General features: G+C 53.5%; 2 protein-coding genes across 5 annotated transcripts; one reads left to right on the plus strand and one right to left on the minus strand.

Annotated features, from left to right (window-relative positions):
* Positions 1-2,783: 2,783 nt before the first annotated feature.
* Positions 2,784-22,357, minus strand: DNAJC7 (DnaJ heat shock protein family (Hsp40) member C7). Its single transcript, XM_074162915.1, has 14 exons — positions 22,262-22,357; positions 12,904-12,992; positions 12,252-12,376; positions 12,044-12,157; positions 11,411-11,485; positions 9,785-9,903; positions 9,313-9,466; positions 8,388-8,552; positions 7,296-7,387; positions 6,072-6,145; positions 5,445-5,591; positions 5,050-5,202; positions 4,447-4,512; positions 2,784-3,601 (listed from the first exon to the last, which is right to left on the minus strand). Exons 1-14 carry the CDS (start codon positions 22,342-22,344, stop codon positions 3,564-3,566), a joined length of 1,494 nt encoding a protein of 497 aa, XP_074019016.1. The 5' UTR covers positions 22,345-22,357; the 3' UTR covers positions 2,784-3,563.
* Positions 22,358-22,597: 240 nt separating this feature from the next.
* On the plus strand, positions 22,598-24,987 carry NKIRAS2 (NFKB inhibitor interacting Ras like 2). 4 transcript variants are annotated; one of them, XM_074162827.1, is made up of 4 exons: positions 22,598-22,634; positions 22,799-22,903; positions 23,084-23,325; positions 23,724-24,894. In XM_074162827.1, exons 2-4 carry the CDS (start codon positions 22,810-22,812, stop codon positions 23,961-23,963), a joined length of 576 nt encoding a protein of 191 aa, XP_074018928.1. In that variant the 5' UTR covers positions 22,598-22,634; positions 22,799-22,809; the 3' UTR covers positions 23,964-24,894. The 4 variants fall into 4 exon arrangements, with proteins under 4 accessions (XP_074018928.1, XP_074018925.1, XP_074018927.1 ...); XM_074162826.1 differs by lacking the exon at positions 22,598-22,634 and having other exon boundaries at positions 22,810-22,903; positions 23,084-23,162; positions 23,266-23,325; XM_074162824.1 differs by lacking the exon at positions 22,598-22,634 and having other exon boundaries at positions 22,648-22,903; positions 23,724-24,987.
* Positions 24,988-26,961: the final 1,974 nt, after the last annotated feature.

Here is a 26,961-nt window from a genome sequence, read left to right on the forward strand (position 1 = left end):
CCGGCTGTGCCGGAGCCCAGCTCAGCGACCCCCTGCACAGCCCTTTGCATCCCTGCGGCGTGAGGACCTGCCCAGCAAAGAGGGGACAATCCCGTCCCGGCCGTGGGAGGCCAAAGCGTTACCATCGTCTCTCAAAGCCCAGCTCAGGTCGTGCCGCCCCGGTGAGCAGGGACAATGGGGACAGCCCCAGGAGCGACCAGAGCTGCCCTTTTCCCTTGGGAAGGGGATGGCAGGGCACAAGGCACAAATTTAAAGGGGATGAAAACCATCCACTCGAAGAGAAGCGAATGTCTTCAGTTACTACTGAAACTGAGGGAGTAACTTTGAGAGAAGAGCAAACCACGGCGTGGTCCCAAGGCTTTGGTCATTCATCGGCCGAGCGCGGCCCGTTTCCCTATCGGAGACCACGCGGCAGCCCGGCAGCTCTCGCTCCGAGCCCTGTCAGATGTGGAAAGCCAAGGGACCCGCAATGCTCCAATAATACTGTTGTCCCTAAACATTTAATTTTTCTTTCTCCTCCCGCCGCCCCCAACCTGCATTAATGTATTTACAAAACAGTCGGACGCCTCCAGCACCGAGGGCCCGGCTTTACAGCGACATTTCCAAGATCACAAGCGACACCATGGACCTTCCTACGAGGCACCCGCAGCAGAAGCGAAGAGCCTGTCAGGGTGGCAGCCAGGACCATCCCAATGGTCTCTGCAGAGGGTTCCAGTCCAGGCCCAGCACCTCTGGGCAGGATTCTCTCAATATCCCCCCGGGAAAGGCAGGGCTGACACAGCACCACGTTCGTAAAGTAAATCCATGCAAGAAAACTCACACCAGAGACCGGGACAAGGCTCGAGGCACCAACGTCCCGCGGTGCTTCACCCCCAGCATCCGCCTCTGACACCTGCATGAGCTCTTTATCCCCCCAGAGAGCACAGGCCTAATTCCACTCCGAGATACTCATTTGTGATCTCCACAGCAAATTCCTCCGTCCGGCAGCTCCTGTCGAGCCGGGGGGAGCTGGGGGGGCCGCAGGGGGTGGCAGCGAGGAAATGGCACTAAGGTTCCCTGCGCAAAACAGCCCACAACCATCCTGCAACCAGCGAGGGTGAAAGGCAACGTCTCGAGCAACGCACGCCTGAGATTTTGCCGAAAGAATCCCAGTCCCGTGTCTCGGAGCTGCCCAAGGACACAATGGAGCTGACGATGCCACCGCCCCGCGGTAACGGGAGTCACCCAACGCCGTGCACCCCCCGTGCTCCGTACAAAGGGAACGTGTTCCCCTTCGCTTTGAGTCACACCCCAACGCTCCCCGGAAAGTCTTGGCACTCACCAAATCACTATTTAACTACATTGAACCATGCATTCAGGTACGGGTTTATAAACAGCTCCTCACTCACTGTCTCTCTCCAAAAAGCCACTCCGTGTCTGTCCTCCCTGCAGCAGCCTCATCCAAAGCCTGGGGAGAAGGAAACCCCTCCCGCCCCACAGGGGGAGAGAGAAATAATAAAACCCACTGAGAAAGGCAGGACACGTCCCTGCCCAGCGACAAAGGACTGGGAAAAGCCCAAACTGCACAGAAACATCGACACACACGGGACAAGACGCTATGAATCCGGAACAGCACATACACCGGCCCTGGAGGCTCCGATTCACCGGCACCGTGAGAACTGGGGAAGCACCAAAAGGCAGAGCCCGGAATTCTCAGTTTCCCGGGAACTCCCCCCCCGGAGCCTGATGGACACCAGGACCTGGATTCGCTCTCGGTGCAACCCGGGCGAGTCCTTCACCACACACTGGTGCAAAGGAAGTTAAAATAAACATGACAGAGTCTATTTTTGCAAATATTACTCAACATCGGCTCATTTTAAAAGCTGACTTTTGAGCGAGTTATAAAATACTGTCTTTATCCTGCAGTACTAGAATTTAAGCCCTTAAATCTTCCCTCTATGAGGGCAGATTGTCAGGAATTCCGACCCAGCCCAGGGCCATGGCACCAGGAGCACCGACCCCTGGGGACAGAGTGACCGGGCACCGAGCAGGGCGAGCGCAGCCCTCGGGAGGGAGGAAGACAGATGTCAGTGTTCAAAGGAATCACTTCATGTTCCTGCAGTAAGGAGTTAAATCAGACACGATATAAAAGCGACAGGTTTCTCCAGGAGAGCCTGCTGGGATTCGCACCAAGCCCCGCTGTCTCGGCCAAGCACAGCCCCATCCCCAAAGGTCCCAAGGCCACCGCGGAGCAGCCCAAAGCACCGGGGACGCAGTGACGCTGCCCAGACTCTGCCCTTCCCACAGGCATCGCCCAGACCCAAGGCAGGGTCCCTCACCCCCGCGGGAGCCAGGGCCGACACCGACAGCGCCCAACATGGCACCCGGGTAAGAGAAAGGGGAGAACTCTGGAAGCAGAGCCCTCTCCCAGCTGGGGCCTCCCAGTAACTCCACAGCTCAGGAGAACCCAGCACCAACCATCAATCCCACCAACAAAACCATCCTCATGGGACCGGCTCCGAGCCCGTCCCCACGGGCACAAGAGAAGCAAGTGACGAGCTGGCAGCTCCCAGCCTGACTTTGCCTTTCCTTGCTTCTCTGGCCCAGTGAGTCACTCCCAGTTGAAAACCACCTGCCGAATTGAACGGATTCACACAGTTCCTGTGAACACCGGGAGAGCACGACCACTGCCCGCAGTCACCCACCGCAAACCCCAACGTTGCTCTGCGTTTCTTCAGAGCCAGAAAGAGCCCGTCCACATTATGGATCAGTAACAGGAAATCAAACATCAAGCTCAACAAAATCAAGTTTTAGCACAAATATTAAGAGTTCAAGTGGATGAATTAAAAAACTGTGCGGTGGAGAAATTCAGCCCAGAGCAAATTCAATATTCCCTTAAACAGGACAATTCTCGGAGTGGAAACACAAAGCCCTTAGTTCTCGCTGCATCACGGGGAATCTCACAGAAGCTGCTCTTGTAAATCCAAAGGAGCATTTCTCCGATACAAAACTGTTCAGTTCCCACGTTATCATTGAAGTTAATGCCCAAGTGACCGTCCTGGCAGAACCACGGCAAAATAAAAGAGTTGGCAGGTAAATCCCGATTGTGGGAACCTCGACTGAATCCTGTCGATATTTTCAGCAGATCGGGGTAACTCCCAGGTTAGTACAGACCCCAGCCGCTGCCACGCTGCACTCCGGGGCCAACCGAGACACACCGGGAGATGACTTCACCCTCCTACGAGTCGAGATTCCGGGAGGAATTTCAGGGAAATCCTCTCTGCTGAGGAGCGGGGTCAGTCTGAAAGCAGGGGCCAGCATGGAGGGACCAAAAGATTCAAACCTTTATTTTTTTTTTTTCTTATTTTTTTTTTTTAATAAAGTTAACAGTAAAACAAAATTCACAAGCCTTCCCCTCCCCGAGCTGGTTTCCTCTTCACACACAAGAGCACACAAAACAGAGGTCTCCAACCGAGAGAAATGAAACTGCTCTAAGTACAATGAGACATGATGAAGGAAGGAGTCTAAGTATGTCCGTATTCGAGGTTAAAATAGCAGATCAGGTATGTGGGGTTTGGGTGTTTTTAGCCAAACTGGAAAAAGAAATTTCCAGGCCCAGAAGCTGAAAAAGAAAATGGAAGATATTAGCACTTTCATAACCCAGAGCCGACCTGTCTGACTCCTCCCACGGCAGCACCTCGGGCACCACGGATCTGAGCAGGGAGAGAGACGGGGTCTCTGCCGGGCGTCTCCAGTAGGGATTTCCAACCAGTGAGAGAGGGGACTATGGACAACGTGGGTAAAGGAGGCAGATTTGCAAGGACGAAGGTAAAACAGCCCAGGAAATGTGTGAGACTTCCCAAAATTCACTTAGCGAAAGCCTTCAAGGAACACACCTTAAGGGGTACAGGGTACGAGCTCAACACTGGGTAAAGCCATCCTGCCCCAGGGTGGGTGAAGAAAAGCTGAGCAGACATGGGGTTTGAGGAGACACTGGGTAACAGCTCCTTCATCGCCCCCAGTCACCCCAAAGTGTCTGTGGGCAGAGGCCTGAGGACTCACAGTGCCAGGAGAGCAGGGGAGAGGGGTGCGATACACACAGGGTTGCCCAAGGATCCCCTGGTTGCCGCTTTAGCACCAGCAGCCATCACCAAGTCATGGCCAACTATCGCCAAGCAGCAAACACCACCTCGATGCTTTTGGCCAAAGGCATCGAGGTGGTGTTCGCTGCTTGGCGGTAGTTGGCCATGACAAAAATGCTGGGTTTTGTTGCTTTTGAACCCTAAAGAACCAGCACCAGCTGTCGCTGGGATGCTGGGCAGAGAGAGCTTTCCCAGAGCTCAGGTACTTCTGTGTGGAAGAATCAAACCCTCTCCTGGAGCGGCACCTTCGCTCCGGGAGACCCGGCTCTGTCCCCAGTGACGTGGGTACTTACAGGGCCAAGGCCAAGAGAACACTCCCACCCACCTTCAAAGCTGAAGTTACTCCCCGGTGCTCCGAAGAAGGCCTTGAAGATATTATTTGCATCAAAGTCTACAGAGAAGAAAGAGAAGTTGTGAGCGGAAGTGAAACAGACAGTTACATTTTTCACAGTTCAGAAATTGTCACTTAATTGAGGGCCCATAAAGCACTTTACAAAGGGACAAGAGCCGTAAGCAAACAGCGTGCTCCATCTGAGCATTGCTGTGAACAGCAGGGCCCCCCCCAGCAGCAGGGAATGGGGAAAAGCAACAGTTGTCGGGGACAATTTCAGGGGACAGGCACAGCCTAAGAATTCCGGATAAGCAGCATTTAGAGGCCCAGACTCTTTCTGTGATGTCATTTTACAGTTGCTACAAAAGACCTTCTGCCTAATGCCAGCTCAGCCAGGGGTAACCCCCACCATACATCCCAGACTGTTCACAACCTGAGCCACTCGGGGCAGCCCTGCCCTTCAGATGCTTCCAGAGCCCAAACCCAGCCAATTCACGACCATTGCAAGAGGTAAAGAACTGCGTCAGAGCAGGCAGACTCTGAACAGTCTCATCTTTCTCAAGGCTGCCGTGGGAGAACGCCCTGAGGAAAACTCACCTCCCATGTTCAATCCATCCTCCTCCAGATCCTGCCCGCTGTCGTAGCGGGCCTTCTTCTTGGGGTCTGACAGGATGGTAAAGGCTTCACCAACCTCCTTAAACTTCTTCTCCTCTTCCTTCTGCACTTCTGCGCTCGCCCCGCTGTGTCGGTCTGGGGGTGCAAAAACCAGCAGGAAAGAAGCTTTTAGTTTTGAGTGTAAATGGAAAATGCTACATGTTCCCAGCTCCCGTTACACTACAGAGTTTAGATTTGTGGGGTCAGAAATGCTGTTTGTCTGGAAATTCTCCCTCTCGTGTATTCCTGTCTCTGAGCGATGGCCGCACAGGGGCCAGGCACAGAGTAAGGGGACCAAAGCCACACCACGTGCTCCAATAAGGGACGTTTGTGGGTACCTGGATGATGCATTAGTGCTCTTTTTCTGTACGCCTTCTTGATCTCATCTTCAGAGGCATTTTTGTCCACCCCAAGGATTTTATAGTAGTCTTTCCGTTTGCTCTTTTTCAGTTCCACCTGTGCCATCTTTAGGAGCTGCTTGTGTTCTAGGGAGAAGCGCAAAGCCAGAGGAAAGCTTTAGTGTCAGGCATGGCCTCCTGCTTCAAACGGGGCTGAGACCAACATGTTGTGCCACACGTTGTGCCGATCCACCTGGACACACAGTCAGGCAGCTAATTAAAGCCTCATTGTCCTTCATTTCCAAATGCAGGTAAACATCTCAGGGCTATTAAAGCAGCACTTGTCAGCCACAGGGACCCAGGTTAATCTGTTTGTTTCATTTCAGGCTACTGAAAAATCAAGACGACCTCTGAGCTAAATTATCTCTCAGCATTGAGTGCTGGGAGAGAAACCAGATTCCCAGTCAGGCGTTTCAGAGCGCCTCTGAGGCCTTTTCCAGTATTGCCCTGCTGGGGTAAAGGCTGCAAATCAGAGCATATTGAGTAGGAAAAGCAGCAAACAAAAGCAACAACAAATTGCCAGATAAGGGAAACTTCCGCAGACAAAGGGAATGCCGCTGTGCTTACCTTTTGTTTTTTCTGTCTGATAAACCTTCTCATAGTCTCGTACAGCATCTTCATATTGTTCTGTATCCATGTAACTGGGGAAAGAAACAATGGGGTGGAGGTGTACTTCACAGGAAATCTCAAGAGGGGGGTCAGGTATGAGCTTTCTGGGTGGATCTGAGCTAAGGAGCAGAGCACTCCTCAGAGGAACCCACCGAGGGTCACTGTGGGACCGAGCAGGAGCCCAGACACCGGCTGTTCGCAGAAACCCTGGCACAGGAGCCTGCACTTTGGACTCCAAGCGGAGACCGCAATCTCCTCTGGCAGCACAAGTCCGACTTTAACGATCTGATAATTACTTTATCCAGCTGCAGGAACTAAGAGCAGCCAGCAAGATTTCAAGGAAGCCGGTGCAGAGCTGTACACCAGCAATACTGGTGACAATCTTGGCACCTGAGAGAGGGCCGTATGCCCATCCATTGGCATTTCAGCATCACTCACACATTAACTACTTACTGCAATTTAGCAATGACCGAGATGGAGCCCGAGAAGAACACTGAAGGTTGTAAATTAAAGTGAATGCACAACAGAAAGGCTGCAGTACTGCCTTTGGTTCATCTATCAGGCAGGCAGCTCTGCCACAAACTGAGGAATGATCAGTACTGGGAAAAGTAGCAAATAAATCCCCATCAGAGGAGAGCTTTGACTGCTGCCCTGGCTGGAGCCAAGGTACAGACTCGAGCACCCTCTGTCCAACTTGCCCGGCCTCACTGCGCTACACTGTGGCTCTAGCCGTGGCCAAGACAGGCCCAGTCTCAGCTGATTTCTCCTTTCTGGGAAGCAGAGCATCCCATTGCAAAATCCAGTTTGTTGGAAGTATGAACAGCTCTGCCAGGGTAAGATCTCTCACCTGCAGCAGCCCCTCTGAAAAAGCTTAAGGGAGAGGCTCTCCAGGACAGAACATCTCACATTAGTCTATAACCAGAGTAAATCCAGCTTTAGAACAAACCCTGCCCCAGTACAACCATCACTGGGCAGCCCAGATCCAGCAGTACAGACCACACAGAGCCCCCCATCCCCTCAGCAGCACACAGGGGAGGCCCCTTACGACAGAACCTTTATTCAGTTCCGTTTTGGGTTCATTATCCTCACCACTCTGAGCTGTAGGGAGGAGGCTTTGACCCGCAAACCAGCCCAGCAGGTCCGTTGTAGAGCTGTACTTACCAGTTGTAGAGCTGTACTTACCACTGTGCTCGCCTCAGGTAGGCTTTGATGTACGTGTCATCCAGCTTCACCGCGTTTGTGCAGTCATCTATTGCTTCTTCAAGTTTCCTAAGCTGCAAGGGCAGAGAGAAGTTCAGAGAATCCCAAAGGACAAATTCTGCTGAGTAGCATTATGATTTTAGGTGTAAAGAATCTTGAAAAATCTCCCTGCTTTGTGTGTCTGCATCCAGGGAATTTTTCCCAATTCCTCAAAGACACAGAGCTTTTGTTCCCTGGGAAAAGCGAGAAGCCTGGCTAGTGAGTGGTAGAGCTACGTGGTGCTTTTCTTTACGAAATGCACTTAGAAACAAGGGTCTTCCCAAGAATGATCTGAAAAGCAAGTTATTCAATGTCCAAACAAATTCCCAGACAGGAAAATAAACTTTAAAGTATTTCAAATATTTTTTTAAAAAAAGCATTGTCAGTTTTCAGATACAGCCATGTAAAATATCCATTACTGCTGCCTCCAGCTCAACCCATTTTGCAGGTTTTGAGAACAGCCCCTGTCTCTTGGTCGAGTGGGTGTTGAAAAGCCCTGGTGCTGGTCTCATCACCCCAGAGCGCTGGGGACGTGGCGCAGGGAGGTAAACAGCAGGACCATCACAGGAGTGACTGTGTCCCTGCACAGTGTGTGACCAAAGTGCAAGCATACCTGGAAAACTGTCCATGGGTTTTAAATTAGGTCACATTTATTTTTAGATCAAAACCCAAAGACAGATGATCTACAAGACCAATAAGAGAAGAAAAGATCTCTCCTCATTACCGGGAAGGAAACAAAGACGGATGCCTTTATGCTGATTAAGATAAGGCCAAGCCACATTCCTCCTCTCCCTCCCACTCTGCGCAGCCCAAGCATTCGAGTTTTGTTTCTTGGGGAGTCAATTCTGTTGGCTGTTTGGAACAGACCCAACCATTGTGCAACCACAAAACCCTGCCCCGCTGCCTCCAGCCCCACTGAGACCCAGCTGCCCCACAGCCAGAGAAGCCTGTGCTTTCCAGAGCAAGTGATTTGCGATTTATAAACTCCGTGGAGGAACAGGATTTCAGACCACCCGCCAGGTGACCATCCCGTACCTTTGAGTTAACCGTTCCTCGGTTGCAGTAGAGTTTGGCATTTGTTTTTATGTTATTTGGATCTATTCCTAGTGCCTCTGTGTACAGTTCATACGCTAGTTTGTAGTTTCCTTCTTTGAATGCTTTATTCCCATCTTCTTTCTTTGCTTTAAGTGCTTTGGCATTCTGAAAGAAAGATAAGGACATGAGGGAAGTGGTTCAGGGGTACCCAGTGCTTTATTTTCCTGGCGAGGGTCCTCAAACACAACTGTCAGAATTTGGTTTCAGGCCCCACCACAGGACACAGAAGGCACAGCTTTGCTACAGCAGCTGGAAAGAGCTGTCAGCATTTTCCTATTCCCCAAGAGAAGTGCTAAGAACAGCCAGTGCCAGTCACAGGCGTTCTCCCCAGGAACAACATTGTCTAATGTTTAAGATAAGAACATGACAGTGAAGTAAATTTATGGATTTAAAAAAAAAAAAAAAGAAATGGGATCTCACTTTTTGAGAGCTTATACAAGTTGACTGAGTTTTAAAATCTGTAAAAGAGCTACAACAGAGCAGAAATGAGGGAAAGAGCAACATGAAAGGAGCAGTGTTTAAATGCAAGTCACCCTAACACTGAATCTGAAAGTCAGAAGTTCTTTTAGTACTGACAGACCTAGTTTTATCGCTCTTGTATCCGATCAGTGAACAAAGAAGAATGAAAGGGAGGCAGCCTTCAAAGTATCAGAGGCTTCTGAAAGAGAGCTTCCAGCAGCTCAGATTCACCCAGAGCAGCCCGTTGTCTCTGGGCAGGGCCAGACACAGGACCTGCTGCTGGGGGTCTGGGGAATGACAATGGTGAGGGAGGGAGAAGGGACTGATCCGGCAGAACCAAGCCAGCTGTTTGGTTAAAAAAAGTCCTGGTAATTTTGCAGTCCCATTGCCAGAATCCACAACTCACCCGGCAGGCGAGACATGCTTTCTCGTGGTCAGGAGCCATTCTGAGCGCCTGGACAAAGAACTGCACGGCCTTCTCGATGCAGTCCTCGTAGTACAGGCAGAGACCGCGCACGTACAGAGCGTCTGCGTTCGTGGAGTCCATTCGTAAGATGTCACTGTAACAGACATATTAAAAAAAAAAATGAAATGTTTCCCTATTCCAGTTTCCTCCTGATCTCCAGAATATATCTTCCACTGAGATATATAGTTGTTTTATCAAATCCACGGTAGAGATGTGCAAAACGTACGGGAAGTTGCTCCAGCCAGACTACTGGCTATAACAGACTAAACACAGCTTCCCAGTAAGACTGACTGTAAAGGGGATGAATTCATGCACTCTTCCTCACCAGAGTTTGCATTAAGGACTATTTATTTATTCCCTCCTTCACGCGGGGCTGAGGAACCCGAGCAGCAGCTGTTGCTCAGACGCTCACCTCGCTACAGACTGTGCCTCTGGGTAGCGACCCAGCAACGCCAAACATTCGGCCTTGAGGATTTTGAACCGGTGACAAGCGGGAGCGAACTCCAAAGCACGATCCATGCAAAATACAACCTGGTGTGAGAAAACACACACATGTGAGCAAAACAGCCAGCCACAGGCCCAGTTTGAATGGGTGCACTGTTACCACACCGCAGAGTTCATGTGTGTCTCTACCCAGAAGAGAAGTGCACAGACACCTGCCTCCTCTGCTGCTGGAGACCGATTTCATTAGAAAATTCTCATGTGCAGGATTTCTCTTCTGTCTTTTAAAGGGCTTTGTGTGCAAAGATCCGTGGCACCTGCTATGACACAGCACTACCCGGAAGATTCAAGGTAGAAGATCCATCCCTTTAACTCTTCTGAAATTATAGGCCTTCCAGAAAAAGCCAAGGAAGACAATTCTGCCCCTGTTTCCTGTATTATGAAGACATGTGGGCAGGACAGAAACTCAATAGAGTGAGACAGTTTGGACTGGACAAAACACACAAAAGTACAGTGCGGGGACCGATCTCACGCTGCTCTGACCGCAGTGGGCAGGGTGATCTAATAGGTCCCTTCCATCTCTGCCTCTCTGGTGGGGACATCTGCGCCAGAACAGGGGCATTGTTCCACCACCCTTCATCTGCTTCCCCTCCCGTGACATCAGGATTGCGCGCTGAGGGACGCACTGTGCTCCAGACTGAGGAGTTGATGGCTGCTGGGTGAGGAAGGAGCCAGAGCAGCTCTCCAGAAACAAAGCTGACACTTCACACGAGCCTCCCCAGCAAAGTGAGACGGGAGGAGCAAGGGGACAGATGCGAGAGCCCAGAACGTGCAATCCAGGCAGGGGAATTCCTACACACAGAATCCAGACCACACATTCCATCTGCTCCTCACAACCAGCTGACACAAAGCTGGGATTTACCCTTCCAAAATATTGGGCTCAGCCTAAGAGCGTGGACAATCTCCTTTCTGGGCCAAGCTTGGGCCTTACACGCATCCACTTAACAGAAACACTTGCATGAGAAGCGTTTGGTGCCTTTCAGATTTCACGCTGTCATTTCTTGTTTTATCAGGTCAGTACCAGGCACATCCTGACACAGCCCTTGGGAAGAAAGATCTGGGCGCAGTAACGAAGACTGCCCCACGCAGATCCGCATTCCTCCCGCAGTCACCCTCGTCAGAACACTGGCACACAGGCTCCTCTTTTTCTTTAAATTACAGAGTTGAGAAAGAGGCATCCTGGACATGCATTTTAGGAGCAAAGTGTGATGGAACGCTGCTGACAGAACCTGTATCAAACAGCTCATTCATGTTGCACTCACCCTGCAAGCAGAGAGGAACAGAGATATTCAGCCCGAGCCAGGCACCCTCTTCACTTTTCATTCGTTCGGTGCTAAGAGAGCGTGAGCTCTGCCATTTTCACAACCACTGCAGTGCACGAGTCAGCCCTGCTCCAGGAGCGGGAGTATGTTCTACAGCACCTCCCAGTAGTGCCCAGCTAATGTTGGGCAGGGGAATTAAACAGGCATCTGGCTGAACTGGGCAGGTAAAATACATCCGTTCGTAATGCTACAGGAAACAATCAAGTTAATCTTACCTTCCTGAAATCCCGTTTCTCAAAATCCACCTCAGCTATTTTTTCATACTCCAGCACCGTACTGGCGTTCTTCAGCTGAAAGACAGAATAACCGGGTGTTGCAGGACAGTCACGGGCCTGAAGCACCATCAAGCAGCATTTAAGCAGCCAGTCCCTAAAGTGTCAGAGCACAGAGCGTTGCAGACGATGGAAGAATAATGCGGATTACATGAGTACTTTTGCCAGCGTTAAAATCGTTGTGAAATCAAGTGGCCTAACTGGTAGCCCAGGAAAACATACCCCTGTGAACGAGATACAAAAGTGGCAGCAGCCTTCTACGTGCTGCGTCACTCATTTCCGTGCTCCCTTACCACCATGCACCATTTCTCCGCTGGAGTGCTGGGTGAAGGACCAGCTTGGCCTCCACGCTTCTCTGCTAAGAAGAGACAATCACACAGAAAGGTAACTATGACGGTCTACTGAAAACCAGAGACTTTGACAGCATCTCATTTTCCCCAAGACCTCACAGCATGCAAACAGTCATCACTGACAATGACCGTGATTTCACTTTGCAAATTCGAAGCGAAAGGCTTCAATCCGTTCCCTTTGACAGCCCCGTCTACCGGGAATATTTAAATTTTAAGAACCTCTTACCTCTTGCTGCGCCTGGGTATTCTTATGATCCAGTTCTAACACTCGCTGAAAGCAGCGGCTGGCAGCCATGGCATTCCCCAGGGAGAGATGGCACTTCCCTTCCCGTAGATGGCCCTGGGAAGACATTTGAAAGGGTGCTGCAAGAGCTGCAAGGCGTGGAGTGAAGGGTACTGAGACACAAGTGAGAAGTATGAAGTTTTCCACATACCCTTACAAAGCTGTCATCCAGCCTGACAGACTGCTGGGCATCGCCAAGGGCTTCTCGGAACCTGCCCAGCATCATGAGCGTGGCAGCTCTGTTCCCATAATAGCTGGCGTTATTCGGACAGGTATCTGGGGAGGGTGGAAGAGCACTCACTGTCAGCGTAACACAAGCAGCGATACAACTTGTAGAACATATTAAAAAAAAAGGCGGCTGGATTAAAAACTCACATTCCCTCCCAGTTTATACCGTCACCCGAGTGGCTTAAGATGCCACACGGTGGACACAAGGCTGTTTTGAACAGCAAGTCATAAAGCTATTGCTGCCCATGCGATACACGGGAATAAGCTCACGCAGAACAGCAGTTTGGTGCTGGTCTGGCAGCACCGCCGGCCCTGCACTAAAGGGAGGGCTGACTGGTTCCACGTGAAGAATATCTTGGCTGGAGCAGAAACAAAGAACTGCCGCAGTCACCCCTGTTGGCACTGACTGGCCTCATCAATCCGGCAAAGTTTCGTAGGGTAACTGAAGCAGACAAGAAGTTTTCACCCAGTGCGTGCTGTTAGAAACCCCGCTGGTGTGTTTTAAATCAATCATCAGTTCTGATTTTTAGACAAAGTATTCAGCAAATATTAGTATTATTACCAACTTTTCTCACCTATGGCTTTTGTGTAATAGTTGTACGCTTCATTGTAATCTTTCTTGGCATAGTACGCATTTCCTTGTTCCTTGAAGGATTCTGCTTCTCTGAAAGGAAGCAAAACACCACATTTTAAGAGGAACTGAGCATCAGAACAGACTCTGACCAGGACCGAGCACTTGATCTCCAGGCAACCTCAGTGCAACTCTTCAGCGCCTCACATCCTGCTGCCTCTCAGACACTGCAGCACTGCCAGGGCCAGGAGCAGGGACACCTGGGGACAGTGACCAGCCCAGTATGACAGCAATGCAAGAACAGGCTAAAGCCACCTAAACAATGGAGCTACGAGGAGCTGCGTGACCCCAGCAGCCGGGGCAGTCAGGAGCAGTGGCCTGTCCATCCGTCAGCGGTCCCACATACATAAGAAACAGGGCCAAGAACAATTTCTACGTTCAAAAGCCAGCTAAATCGAGGAGAAATAAGGGTGCAAGCCTCAAGGAGAAGCTTGGCACTGCCTTGGCAACAGGTCTAGAAATAGTCCTCACACCCAAGAGCAAGCATTTGCAGAGACAGCTCAGGACATTTAAAAACACACAACATATGGTTCAACGCAGCAGCCCTTAAACTCTTGAAAGCAAAGTTTCCCCTGAAGGAAATTAAACCCTTCTCTCTTCTACTATCTCCCTTCGCCATCTTAGATAACCAGTCTGAGAGGGAACTCGTACCATGGTCCTGAAGTTTAATTCAGCTTCATTTAATTACAGTCAGTGATTTAACTGACTTGCTTCCTCTCCTAGACTGTTGAACATGTGACAACGCTGAGGCCAGCTCAGCAGCAGCATCCCCCCGCTCCACGATACAGCACCCTGCTTTGGGACTCCCTTGCTGCGGCCAGGGCCACAGACACCATTTGTCCGTTCTCTGAAGCACTCGCATAACGAGAACTCCGGCCCCAAAGACAAAGACAAAGTCTAACCACCAGAACAAAGAGCAGCTCAGGTTCCGTCCTTCGTGTCCCACCAGGGACGTGGCCAGTGTATCCATGAGACTTGGCTCCTCTCTGCTCCAACAAGGAGCGATCTCCTGATGGAGCCGCGTGGCCACAGGGATCACCCACGCAGGGCAGATGGCTGTACCACCAGCAACACAAATAAAGTTGATTATTACAGCTCATTGTATTCCTCCCGGGCGACCGCACTTGATGTGAACACAGCCTTGGCTGAGGCAGGGAAGCAGAAGCCAAGGGAGGTAAAATAGCTGTGTGACCCCCCCCGTCTGCCAGAGTGGAGCTGCACTTGTGGATGCAAACACGGGGCAGCTCCAGGCTGTGAGGAAACGCTGGGCTTCAGCATTTTCTTGAAAGAAGGATCCAGAAGCGAAGGTGTCTCTTTGCACCATTTGCTGCAGGAAAGCTATTTACAGAAAAACCCCAGGTAAATAAAAGCAAATCAAAACAGAGAACACAGGACCAGAGAGTGAAGAATCACAGGGCTTTTTACATACAAATACCTCCATCCAGCTCCAGAGCAAGCACAAGCTGTTCAGCTGCTGTTCAGAGAGCCTGGCTTCAGTCTACCAGGTACCATAAACACTGACACAATCTTTAGGTTTAAAAACTTGGGCTCATCTATTGCAGAAAGTATAATGCAAGTGATCCACTTCTGTGTGCACCTTTACTAAATTCTCAGAAATCAGACGCAGCTTTGGGTGTGTTTCAGGACTGGGTTTTGCCCAGAGAAAGCAAAGACTTTTGTCTTTCACAAATCACATTCTTAATAAACCTACCAGGATGGAAGCGACCTGTCTTCACTGAAGGCTGCAGCTACAACACATTCAGAGAGTAGAGAAGGGGCTCTGGCTATAGAAGACAGACTGTTAGAACGTGCCATAGTGAGAAACCTCCTTCAGTATCCAAAATAAAAGCCAAAGGGAAGGGAAGACTGCTGGCTAGTGCTGCATTCTCCGAAGCTGCCAAACCCAGGAGCTGAGTGTGCAGAGCAGACTTGGTACCAAGCTGACCACCACCTGGCATCTGCAGTTTGGAAGTACCTATAGATCAGATCAATCAGATCTGCACGTGGGAAATGCCTTTATCTGCTGGAAGCCGCCCTCACTACAAAGCTGCCAGCCCAGGACAGACCGCACTCAAGCGGCAGTGTCCTCGCCAAGGGGGGAGCGGTGCCAGAGCCCCCCTACGCGCCCAGGGCACGTCTCAAAGGCAGGGCCAGAGCGGGGTGCAGGAACCCTGCCGGTGGAGGAGAGCAATGTTGAGGGAGCACACTAGAGAAAGAACAAAAGGAATTGTGTTGAAACAAGTTCACATGTTTTCAGCCTCGTCCGGGCCTGCCATTGGCCATTCCCACACAACGCCTCATGCAGAGGGTTGTTTTCACAGATCCAGCCCCGTTTTGCCAGCTGGGAACAATAGACACAGGGCACTGCCAGCCCAGGAGTCTGCTCTTCACTTTCATTTTTAACTTTGGTGTCAGCCATGCTCCGGCAAGGGCCCAGACACCCCCTGCTGAAGTCAAACAACAAAAGAACATACAACCCCACTGCTGGGCTTATTTGGAATATGATGAATAAGTATCAGGGTGGCAAAGAATCGGGTTAGCGCACGCACCCCGCTGCCTCCAAGGGTCTTGTTGGGGATCCCAGTCCATCCCCACTCCCGTTCCTCCCACCCGAGATGGGAAACTGCCCCAGATCCCCACTGCCCCAGGTTCCTGTAGTCAGGAACGGAAAAGAAAAATCACAGACCCCATTACAGTTCCTTCTCTCGAAGCTCCCTGTTGTACAATCTAAAGAAAAGGATGAACAGTATCAGAGCCCACCTCCCCGAGCCACCACCGTGCCCTGCTCAGCCTATCAGCCCCCGATCCACCCGTCTTTCGGCAATTGTACCTGTCATGTTCTGGGGAAGCACCATCTCATAGATACAGCGACAGGGCTGGGTGCCAAACACCCCGGCTGCCAACCAACTGCCGGGAAGAGCTGGGAAAACGGGAGAAAGAAAACCGATACATGGCAAAAGCAACTTTACAGAGCATCAGCATTCTGTGATGCCAGAGAAAACACGCAGACACAAGAAACTGTTTTCTACCCTTTTTTATCGGTCTATTTCCTTTTAAGCATACTTTAACACAGACTGACGGATCACAAGTCCCAGCACCTCAGACACTGGCAGGAAGGAAGCGCACAGGTATTTCTGCTGCTCGCAGGGCTTAGAGCTTGGTGATGAAAACGATTGTGAACGAAAAAGCCAATGGCCTCCGCAGCAGGGAGGCAGAGACAGTTGCTGGAGGAGCGGGGCTGGTGGTCCGAGGTCTCACACAGAACAGAAGCCTCTCTCCCCAGTTGCGCTGCCCTGACATAGAAAGCACCCAGAGAAAACAGCCCTTGTTTACCACCGTCTCTGGCTCAAACAAGGCGAAAGGCAGATCTCCTGATATCACTGGTAATTGTTTCAATCCCAACAGATGCTGCAGCCTGAATGAGATCATTCTGCATCTTGCACTGATGTAGGCTGCATTCCCCACTTGCTACTTTTGAAACTGAAGAAGAATCGTGCTTTGCTAAAAATATGCCTCAGGCTGAATGGATGGCTTTGTGAGGGGGGGTCGGTGTCTTCTCAGGGTCTCTCCACGATGGAGGGAGAAGACGGGGAAGAGTCACACCAAGGACCTCGGGAAGAAGCTTGTCTTTCATTGCGTGCCTGCACCACGGCTCACAAGGAGGGGACTGTTCACAGTAACTCTCTCCCTGTCAGCCAGTCAATTTTTTTTCTTCTCTTTTATAACGAATTCTTCAAGTGCCCCAGCCCCTGTCACCCTAGGGGACCTGCCACCAAGACACGTGTTCTGATGCTGCCCTCACTCACTCAGTGGCTTGGAGGACACCACACAAGGAACTCGCCAGCACAAGGCTCCTTCTCTTCCCTGTGCCCGCCGAAAGCTCAGCCCCGGCTCCTTCCCAGAAGAGCTGTGAGAAGCTGCAGCGACACGATCCCACGTTTGCCTGACGACTCCTGCCTCCTCCTCAGAGCTTCCACATGCGGCCCCCGCTCCAGTGCCGATTGTGGCTTCCACCCCTCCTACTCCAGTTCCCAAGGCATGTGCAGACCTACCCCCCAATGCACCTCATTTCCCAAATCGTTGGAATCTCTGGGGCTCTGCACATGTAGCCCCTCCCGGGCCTGGATGTGCTGGCACAGACCCGCACCGGTACAGAAGCCCAGGAGGGAAGGCGGCGGCAGACGCGCTCCCTCTCCGCTCTCCTGACCCTCACTCCCACTCCAGTTCCTGCCTCCGTTACGAAACACTGTCAAGAAAACCTAAAATATCTAGGATTTAAGAGAGGCTCCAAAATCTTGTCCTGGCCAAGTAATCTTTGTTGCAATGCTTTGGCAAAAGGAACACACCTGCCTTTACTAAGCAACTCCTGCAGAGACTTTTTCTTTATCAGGATATGGTGTCTTTATCCGGCATTTTTTTGGGGTTGAAATCCAGTCCAGATTCTCAGCTGTCAGATGTTGTTCAGCTGCTTGGGTAAATTAAGTTTGGTGATCTCAATGCAGTTCACAGCAGGCAGATGTCTAGAGCTTAAAATTAGCTGTCGTATTTGCCACTGGACACACGATACTCAACCTTCCCTTCTTTCGGGACTCAGAAGAGAAGCCAAACATGCCGTGGGCCATGGAGCTATACACAGGGGATACCTCCCTGCTCGCTTCAGAGAGCCTTCCTCCAGGTCAGCTTTTACACTCCGAGCAAGGAGTTAGAGTGAAAGGAATACACACACACACACACACACATATATATATATATATATATATGTTAAAGGAGGATAGATTTAGACTAGATCTAAGGAAGAAATGTTTTACACAGAGGGCGGTGAGACCCTGGCCCAAGTTGCCCAGAGGTGGGAGATGCCCCATCCATGGAGATATTCCAGAGCAGGTTGGATGGGGCTCTGGGCAACGTGGTCTGGTTGGAGATGTCCCTGCCCATGGCAGGGGGGTGGACTGGATGGCCTTTAAAGGTCCCTTCCCACCCAAACTATTATATAATTTTATATATATCTATATGTAACTATCTCCCATGAGTAGTGTTTGTGTTTTCTCTCTCTGCTGCAGGGAGGAAGGCTGCAGGTGCAAAAGCAGGCCCCCAAAGCCACCACCCAGAATCATATATAGCATATACTGTGATCATCCTCTGCAGCGACAGAGCATCGCGCTGACCCTACTGCGGAGCCCAGAGCAGCGCCAGGCACCGCATTTCCCTGCACATCAGCACCCCCCACTGAGCGCGGGGGGGTTTGCTACCGGCTGCGATAGAGACGAAATACCGACATTTGCTCAATGCATGCCCCAAAGCAGGGAAATCTGGGGTCTGTACGTCCAAATATCTGCATGGATTGGCTAAAGACTCCCCAGCTGAGACATAAAAGCAAAGGTCTGCCTCAAGGCTCTCATAGAGCAGAAACAGCAACAAAACCGACATTTAATGCAGAAGGTGCACAGAACCCCAGCACCGTCCTCTACACGTCCCCCAGAGCATTCCCAGCGCCCGAGCAGACTCGAACATGGAAGACCAAAAGCTGCAAGAACCAAAACACACCACAAGAAGTGAAGCAAACTTCTCACTGCAGCCACCACCGAGAGCAGCCTGACGAGCCCCCAGCTTTAATTGCGCGGTTACATAAGACACCTCGTTGGCAGAGCTTCCCATTAACCTCATTCACGGCAACGGCACGATCTGTGCTGGCAGGGTCACATCATCGCTGTCGTGGGAACCCACGGAAGGGTCTAGAACCAGCCAGAGATTGCTTTTCTCCACAGAGACCTAAGTGAAGGAAGCAGCCGGCTGTAAGGATTACATGGGAGAACAACTGCGGCTCCAACGGGATTCACCCAAGAAAAGCATGTCTGGTGTTACGGGAAAAGGCCAGAATTGTAGGTACTGACCATCTCTTCATACTGTATAAAGCGAGGACCTAATTCAGAGTATTCAAATACTCTGCAAATTTATGGGAGAGTAAACAATTATGTGAGCAGCTCGTGCTGCTCCTCATATTATCATAAGATTATAAAGTAATTACATCCTAGTGAAAGAGGCTGGATGCACAGCCTGGGAAACTCCAGCAGAACAGGAACAGCAGAACCTTCCCCAGGCTGTCCCACAGCAACGCTTCCCCACCAGCAACTCATTTCATCCCAAATAGCAGCAGAAAGACTCCTGCTACTCACCAACACCTGACAACCTCCAGGCATCAGCTCTCAGACTAATTAGTGACCCAAACTCAGACAAGGTCTGAAACCTCCCCGACTTCTGCACAACTGACTTTGTGGCAAATCTCCCGTCCACCACTTTGCCCAGAGTAACACCGATTTCCCACCGAGGCACCGACGCCGCTGAAGTCTGCAGCAAAAGCTCTGCAAAAGCAACAGTCTGGGGCAGATAATTTCATAATGACATTTTCCAAGCGATTTGAGGTATTTCTTTCTAAGAGGCTCCCACATCCTCCCGTGCTGAGGAACGAGGAGGAAGATCCAGCCTTAAGCACGTACATCAGAGAGAATCCAGAGCAGCCAGGAAGATGACAAGGAAATTCTCCTGGAAAACTCCAGGGACCCCAAGCTCACAGACCAGCTGGGCAAAGGGACAAACTGTCCCCATGGATTAGAAACCTTTAAAATTAATTAAAAAAAAAAAAAAGAAAAGGACTTTTTGGGGATGGACCAGCCCCTGCTCGTCAGCTGCTCCCCAGCAGCAGAGCTGGCACTCACAGCACCACTGCCCGGTGGATAAAATTAACACAATTACATCAACCCTTTTCCATAAGGACCCCCACAATTAATACAGCAGCAGACAATAATTATCCTGTGACCACACTCTATTCCTGTGCCTTAAACAACCTGTGAGTGAGGCCATTGGCACGTTTTCAGCTGTTTCAGCGCATTAGTTAAAATCACTCTGAAATACAGATCTCCACTTTTGCTAATTGCCTCATTTTTATTAAGCCAGGGAACAGAATCATGCATTTAGACAAAAGTGAGTCCTTAAGCAAAGTATCTGTATCTTGTCCTGCTGTAATTCCTAAATAGAAGCACAGAACCCCTGATGCTGACATAGCAAAGATTCAGAAAAGGTTTTCACTTATTTTTGCTGTTTTTTACAGAAGCTACCACAGACACATCATAAAGCCGGCACTAAATCAGGTTCAAGCATGTGCCTGTGTGTGCCCATTACTGCGGAGCACCGGCATAGCCTCACACGGGTCAGGATGTTTTACAAACATCAGACAGCTAATTAAGCCTCCAACTACTCTCCCTAATGCAGTGACTATCACCCTAATTTACATTTGATCAAATGAGCCACAGACATTAAACAACTGGTGTGAGCCAGGAAGGGCCAAAGCAGAGAAGAGGTTTAGTGGGCAGGACCCCAGGATCTGCCCCGGCTGCAGAAAGGGGCGAGTGTGCGAGGCCTGAGCTTCCTGAGCAACAAAGAGAATAACTGGAAGTAGAATAATCATCTCCTACCCACACATTCTTCTTTTAGCAAGATAAAGGAGTAGTACCCCAACAACAGCAAAAAGGGAAACATTACGAGAGTACCTAACAAAAGCACTTCATGGCAATAACCCCTGACTATGGCCCTGGCCTCGTGACACCCACAAACACCCAGAGGCGTGACGCTGATGGTCCTTCACCCCTGAGCCCTCCCCTCCGCGCAGGGCGAGGGAGAACACTGCCCCATGAACTCTTCCATCTCTGCACCTCACCGGCCTTTCCCAAGAAGATGACGCTGTTCCCGAGTGGTTTCCTGCCTCCATCACTCCTGCAATGAGTCGGGAAGGAGGAAGGGTAACGTTAGAGGTCACTCTCAGAAGATGTGAAGATGCCTGTGCCTTCAGCACGGTTTTTGCATTTGGGTATTTTTAGCATTTCAAACGCCACATTTAACTAGCCCAGGGCAAGAAATGACTTGCCCATAAACAGGGCTTTCCCAACTTTACAGGCCACGCAATTTGTCAGTATTCTCTGCACCACAGCCAGGTGCCTCTTCAGCAACATCTAATTTAACTCCTTGGAATGACATCACCAGGAAGCAGCTCCTTCCCAGCACAGCTCCTCCAGCCTCCAATTTCTGACAGTAAACAAGCAGCACAAACCACCTCAGGCCATCAATATGATTTTGAAAATGCTATTCCTCAGAGGACACTCGCAGTTTTGTTTCCTCCTTTTAATTCCATCCGCTGAATAATTTTCTGGAGCAATTGCCTCACCTTCTATAGAAATAACTCTCTCCTCCCCAGCTCCCCAGGAGATAACGGCCTGCGGAGCCAGCAGGGTTTCCTACACCTCAGAGCTTCCCACCCCACCGCAGGCAGAGCCTGTGACGCTCCACTGCAGAGGGGAACCAGCTCGCCTGCTTTTGAGAGGAAAAGGTGCAAGAAAGGTTGAGATCCCACCACCCCCAGCCTCGGCCCATACCGCATGCCCCCCTGGGCAGGGTGCACCAGGCCCCTTGGGAAATAACCAGTCACTGGAACTCGAAGGAGCTCTTTAATTACAATAACCTCTCCAGAGCAGGACTCTGCCCAAACGTTCACCTGCGACTGGCATTTTCCCCATTACCACAGCAAGGCGGGACAGAGTAAGAACTGCTGCCTGTAGGGTTGAAGCAGAGCCAGGGAGAAGGGAACCGGGTACCATGAAGCAGCAAAGGGCACTCAGATCTATGAGCCTGAGGCTTCCCGTCGACACCAGAGTTTAATCCTTTCCTCCTCACCCTCAGCGGTGGGAGGAAGCTCTCCTCAGACACCGGCCTGCGAGGCCTTGAGACAGAAAGGGGGTTAATTCTATTTCTAGGACGCTGGAGCTCCAGCTGAGCGGAGCCGGCCCCACTCCGCCGCGGGGAACGTGTTCTAATCCTGGCACAGGCGGAGGCCGTGAGCTCTCACATGGGACTCGCGGCCAAGACAGCCCGAAATAAAGCGTCCCCGGCAGCCAGCAGGCCCCGCACGGCGGGTGGCCTGTCACCGGCCCGCCCGGGAAAGGCCTTTGCCCCCGGAGCCGGGCCCTGCCCGCCGCCCCGCAGGCCGGGCGCTGCCGGTCCCGCCGCTGCCCCCGCAGCCCGCCGGGGGAGGCCGGAGGGGCCCTACCCGCCCGCCGGCCCCGCCCGGGAAGGGCCGGCCGAGCACCGAGGCCCCGGGACCTGCCGCCCCGGCGCCGGCCGCCTCCCGCTCCCCAGGGCCGCCCCCGGCCCTACCCGCCCGCCGGGCCCCAGCCCCGCCCCGCCCGCCGGGGGAGACACCGGCCGCCCCCTCCCGCGCCCGGCGGGGCGAGGCCGGCCGGCGGCATCCGCTCTACCTCCGCGCCTCCTCCTCGCTCTCGGGCTCGCCGGGTCCCTCGGGCGCCGCCATGATCACATCGCACTCGGCCGCCGCCGCCATCTTACCGCCGGGCCGGGCTGGGGCCGGGCAGCGGGGCGGGCGCGGCGCCGGAAGGGGCGGGGCTTCCGCTGACAGCGGCGGCGGCGCGCGGGGCGGCAGGGGCGGGGCAGCCACACCCCCCCCGCCCCGCCCCTGGGTCCTCCCGCCACCGCGAGGCCGGGACCGGGCACCGAGCGCCGGGAACTGGCGTGAGGCCCCTCATCCGCCCTCACCGCGGCCCGGTCCTCCCGCCCGGCCCCGGTCCTCCCGCCCGCAGGGGGCGCTGTGGGGCCGCCGCGCCCCTTCCGCCGCCTCGCTGGTCCCTCCGCGCCGCTGAGGCCGCGTCCCCGCCCGGCGGCTGCGGGCCGGGCCTCCGGTGTCCCCTCCGGCGTCCCCTCCGGCCCTTGTCCCCACCGGGCCGCGGGCGCACTCTCCGAGCAGCGCTGCGGCCTCCCCCGGCCCGCCATCGTCCCTCGGCGGGGCGGCATGGGGAAGAGCTGCAAGGTGGTTGTGTGCGGCCAGGCCTCCGTGGGGAAAACCTCCATCCTGGAGCAGCTGCTGTACGGGAACCATGTGGTCGGTGAGTGCGGGGGACGGGGAGGGACCCCCAGGGGCTGCGGGCAGAGCTGAGCCCCGGGACCCCCCAGACACACCGGCCGTGGGGAGGGGGACGGGCTCCTCTCCTGCCCCAGGCCACCCGGCGGGACGTTTTGGGGCTGTGCCGGGGTCCCCCTGTCACCCCCGCCCGCCTCTCCGGCAGGTTCCGAGATGATCGAGACCCAGGAGGACATTTATGTGGGCTCCATCGAGACGGACCGGGGCGTGCGGGAGCAGGTGCGGTTCTACGACACGCGGGGGCTGCGGGACGGGCTGGAGCTGCCCAAGCACTGCTTCTCCTGCACCGACGGCTACGTGCTGGTCTACAGCACTGACAGCAAGGAGTCCTTCAAGCGGGTGGAGCTCCTCAAGAAGGAGATTGACAAGTCCAAAGACAAGAAAGAGGCGAGTACCCCCGGGGAAAGGGGCTGCGGAGCGGGATCCGCTCCCCTTCTTCAGTTTCTCACCCAGAGACTCTCCTTTTCCCCAGCTTGTCACGAGGCGGTGACAGGGTCCCCGTTCCATAATACTCTCAGGTGTAACTGGCTGCTGTCCTGGGATGATTCCTGAGTGTCTGAGTGCTCGACAGCCCCTTCCACTTTGGGGCTGGTTTGAGCCACAGAGAACAGGAGGGGAAGCCACCAGAAGGGAGCGCTGGAGGATGTGGTGTTTTAAGAGGCCATGGAGGGGGGATAAGGTGCAGAACTGGGCCTGGGCTGAGGGTCTTCAGGGCAGAGCCAGGCAGCACGATTAAGCTCTGCCTTTGGTACCTTCAGGGATTATTCTTATCCTTTTTTGCACAGGTCACCATCGTGGTTCTGGGCAACAAGTGTGACCTGCAGGAGCAGCGCCGGGTGGACCACGACGCAGCCCAGCACTGGGCCAAGGGCGAGAAGGTGAAGCTGTGGGAGGTGTCGGTAGCTGACCGGCACACGCTGATCGAGCCCTTCATCTACCTGGCCAGTAAGATGACGCAGCCACAAAGCAAGTCTGCTTTTCCCCTGAGTCGCAAGAACAAGGGCAGCGGATCCATGGATGGCTGAGCCTTGTTTTCCCTTCCCTTCCATTGCCACCTCCTCTCCTTCACCTCCCTGCTTCCCTTGCACAAACCTCCTGCTGAGCCTCTTTGGTGTCACGGAGCCTGCGGGAAGCGTGGTGGCACGAGGATTGGGCATCCCAGGGCTGTGGATGGTCTTAGAGGACGAGAGAGGTGACCCGTCTCCCTGCACTGGGACAGGGACCGCTCTGTTCAGTGCCCAGCCCCTGCAGATGCTGGAGGTGCTGCAGGAAAGCCGGGATTCATGGAGCAGTGCCCCTCTGCTCCTGGGCACAGGCTGGCAGACTCCAGGGCCACAGGAGGGAGGCACAGCCTGGGGGTGGCCACCAGGTGGGGACCAGCTCCTGAGGAAACTATTCCCTCGCTCTGGAGGGTTTGTATTTACTGTTTCCATGTGGGAAGACCCTGTTGGCCAGCCCTGCCTCCAGCCCAGCCGCTGTCGGAGCAGCTCTCCCTTGCCCTGCCCCAGCTGGCTCTGCGGTGCTGCTGCTTTCTCCGGCAGAGCCTCCCTTACCGGGCACTGCTTGCTGCTCCTTTATGAGCAGAAATAGTCATCCTGTCCCAGTGACTGCACAGCGCAGAGCAGGACAAGATGCTGTTACTGAGGGCAGGGTGTCCACAGCCTCCTCTTCCTTAGTGCAGACTCAGCCGTGCCCTTGGGGAGGCCAGGACTGTCCTTACCCCGCACACCCCGATGACTGGGGCTGGGGCAGCTCTCGCTGCCCGTCTCTCACAGTGCTGCCTCTCCTCTCAGAACCACCACAAGACAAGGGGAAGGTCTCCTGGTCCTGCCCAACAGCACGTTTCCCCTTCAGATAGTCTGGATCTAGGAAAAAAAACCATTACAAGAAAGCCCTGGCTTGTTTATACTTGTTCCTTTTATTTACTGAGTAACACAATAAAGCGATGAGATTCGATTATCAAAATATTTTCCTTTTTTTTTTTTTTTCCCCAACAGTTATAGTACATCAAAAAAATATACAATGAACATTACAGGAGGAGTACTGGCCAAGTCCCGAGTCTGGTTATTCCATTTTTGCGGGGTTGGTTTTGTGTGGGTTGTTTTTTTTTTTTTTGAATCAAACTGTTCACATCACTCCAAGGTTATTTACAGAGGGGCACATGTTATTGAGCGCTATGGACTATGCCCTACCACCTAGTACAGCGGATGCTAAAGTCAAAGGCAGTAAATGCTTTGGAGAGCAGAGTGGGGGGAGGATTCCCGGAGGCGGGGGGGGGGGTGTGCGATAGAGGGAGTGTGTTCGTACGCAGCTCGTTGCAGTATTATTGTTATTAGAAGGAATGGCTTTCAAGGGGTTAAAGTGCCAAGTGTAGGAGTGTATTAGGACTCCACTGGTGTAGGGGCGATGGGAGCAGCCACCGCTGGCTCCAGCACGGCTTTTCAGAGCAAAACGCAGGGGAACGACCCACCAGTGCCGAGCAGCTCCTGCTGCGTCTGGGGGGGGGGGGAGGGGGTGGACTGGAGCGCGGCTGCTCCCAGGCTCCTGAGGCTGGTGGGCTGGTGGCAGGAGGGGACGTGTGGCCGGTCTCTGCTGTGGCTGGGGCTGGGAGTGACCGGCGCGGTGGCCGGGGAAGAGCACAGTGAGATGAGCAGGGGGAGGGCTGGAGCTTGGCACAGCGACGCCATCGGAGCTGTGTCCTTCTTGCTGCCCGCCGGCCCTGGCCAGCAAAGGGTCTTGTGGGACGCGGGGTCCAGGCTGCACGTGTCCCCTGGGCTGTAGGACCATCTTCTGTCCCTGGCAGAGCCACTGCTGCTGGGAGCCTGCCTTCCTGTGCTGCTCTCCCCAACACCGCTGGAAGACCTTTCGATCGTCTCTACCCCCAGCCTTCCAGAGATGCTCACTCTTCTCCTCCTGGTGCTGCTCTCCCTGGGGTGGAAGGAGATGCCCTGAGCAGAATCCATACCCCAGGGCTCCCCTGGGCTCCTTGAGCTAGGAGCGTGGTGGTGGCACTGCAGGTCAGGGCTGTCCATGGCACAAGAAATGGGGCCTCCAGACACTGGTGTGCGGCTCCGTGGTGCCCCGCTCCCTCTCGGCAGGTCTCCTGCCCTCGCCCGAGGCTCCAGCTCTTTCTGCCAGCTCCCGGCAGCAGGAGTGTTTCAGCCGTGAGAGTGACCCCTCGGCTGGTTCCCGTTCACCTACCATCGCCACGACCTTCTCCTGAGCGTCGGTGGAGCATGGTCAGCAAAATCCTCCAAACTCCAGGTGCTGGGTACAGCCGAGACGTCGGAGACATGTGCGTGTGGATTCCCAGGGGCATGAACCCACCAGCCTCTTCCCCAGCACTGGGAGGGGACGTGGGACACGGCGGAGGTCTCTGAGCCAGCACGGGGAGCGGGAGGGGAATCGTCTGCACAGAGCTCAGCGTTGCCTTGGGGTTTTTTTGGCTCCAACAGCCCCTCCTGGCTGCACAGACGGCATGAGCACCAAAGTGAATGGCAGACAGCGAAGGCGGCGGGCGAGCTGCTCCCCCTGGATTGCATAGATCGGGGTGGGTTGTCACTCCGGCGAGAGGTCCGGCGGGTCACAACTTTCCTGCATATTCCTATTTACAGCAGCGCTGGGGACCCGCAGCGCCCCGGGGGTACAGTCCTCAGGCCAGGCCACGGCTGGGCTTTCGGAGCACAGTGAAAAGCAGAGCGACGGCTGGGGGGGTGTCCCGTGGGAACCCGGTTTTCTGCAGGCTGTGACGGGAACATCACCGGGGGAGCGCCGGGCACGTTGCTGGGGGGGGGCGCCTGCTTCTTCCTACCTGATTGTCCGGGCTGCCGGGGACACCTCTGTTTTGGGGAGTCACTGGTAACTCCCTGGAAGCTCCAAATGGGGATGGGGTGGGACGGCCGGGCCCGGCGGCTGCTGGGGGGCGAGCAGCAGCGTGTCCTTTCACTGGAGAACCCAAAGTGCTTTGGGGACATTCACTCAGCCTCACAGCATCTCCCGGGAGGTAGGGGCAGGGCTGTCCCC

Source organism: Numenius arquata, chromosome 23 (assembly GCF_964106895.1).
Source record: "Numenius arquata chromosome 23, bNumArq3.hap1.1, whole genome shotgun sequence".
NCBI classification, from domain to species: Eukaryota; Metazoa; Chordata; class Aves; order Charadriiformes; family Scolopacidae; genus Numenius; species Numenius arquata.

Bases quoted from the DNA above. Each gene is read 5' to 3' on its own strand.
- DNAJC7 (XM_074162915.1), bottom strand. From the start codon at position 22,344: ATGGCGGCGGCGGCCGAGTGCGATGTGATCATGGCGGCGCCCGAGGGA. The intron at 8,553-9,312 runs GTGAGTTGTGGA...TCTTTCTTTCAG, and splicing joins AAGCATGTCTCGCCTGCCGG to AATGCCAAAGCACTTAAAGC. The intron at 7,388-8,387 runs GTACGGGATGGT...CTGCCCTTGCAG, and splicing joins GAGGAACGGTTAACTCAAAG to CTTAGGAAACTTGAAGAAGC.
- NKIRAS2 (XM_074162827.1), top strand. From the start codon at position 22,810: ATGGGGAAGAGCTGCAAGGTGGTTGTGTGCGGCCAGGCCTCCGTGGGG. The intron at 22,904-23,083 runs GTGAGTGCGGGG...CCTCTCCGGCAG, and splicing joins GTACGGGAACCATGTGGTCG to GTTCCGAGATGATCGAGACC. The intron at 23,326-23,723 runs GCGAGTACCCCC...TTTTTTGCACAG, and splicing joins AGTCCAAAGACAAGAAAGAG to GTCACCATCGTGGTTCTGGG.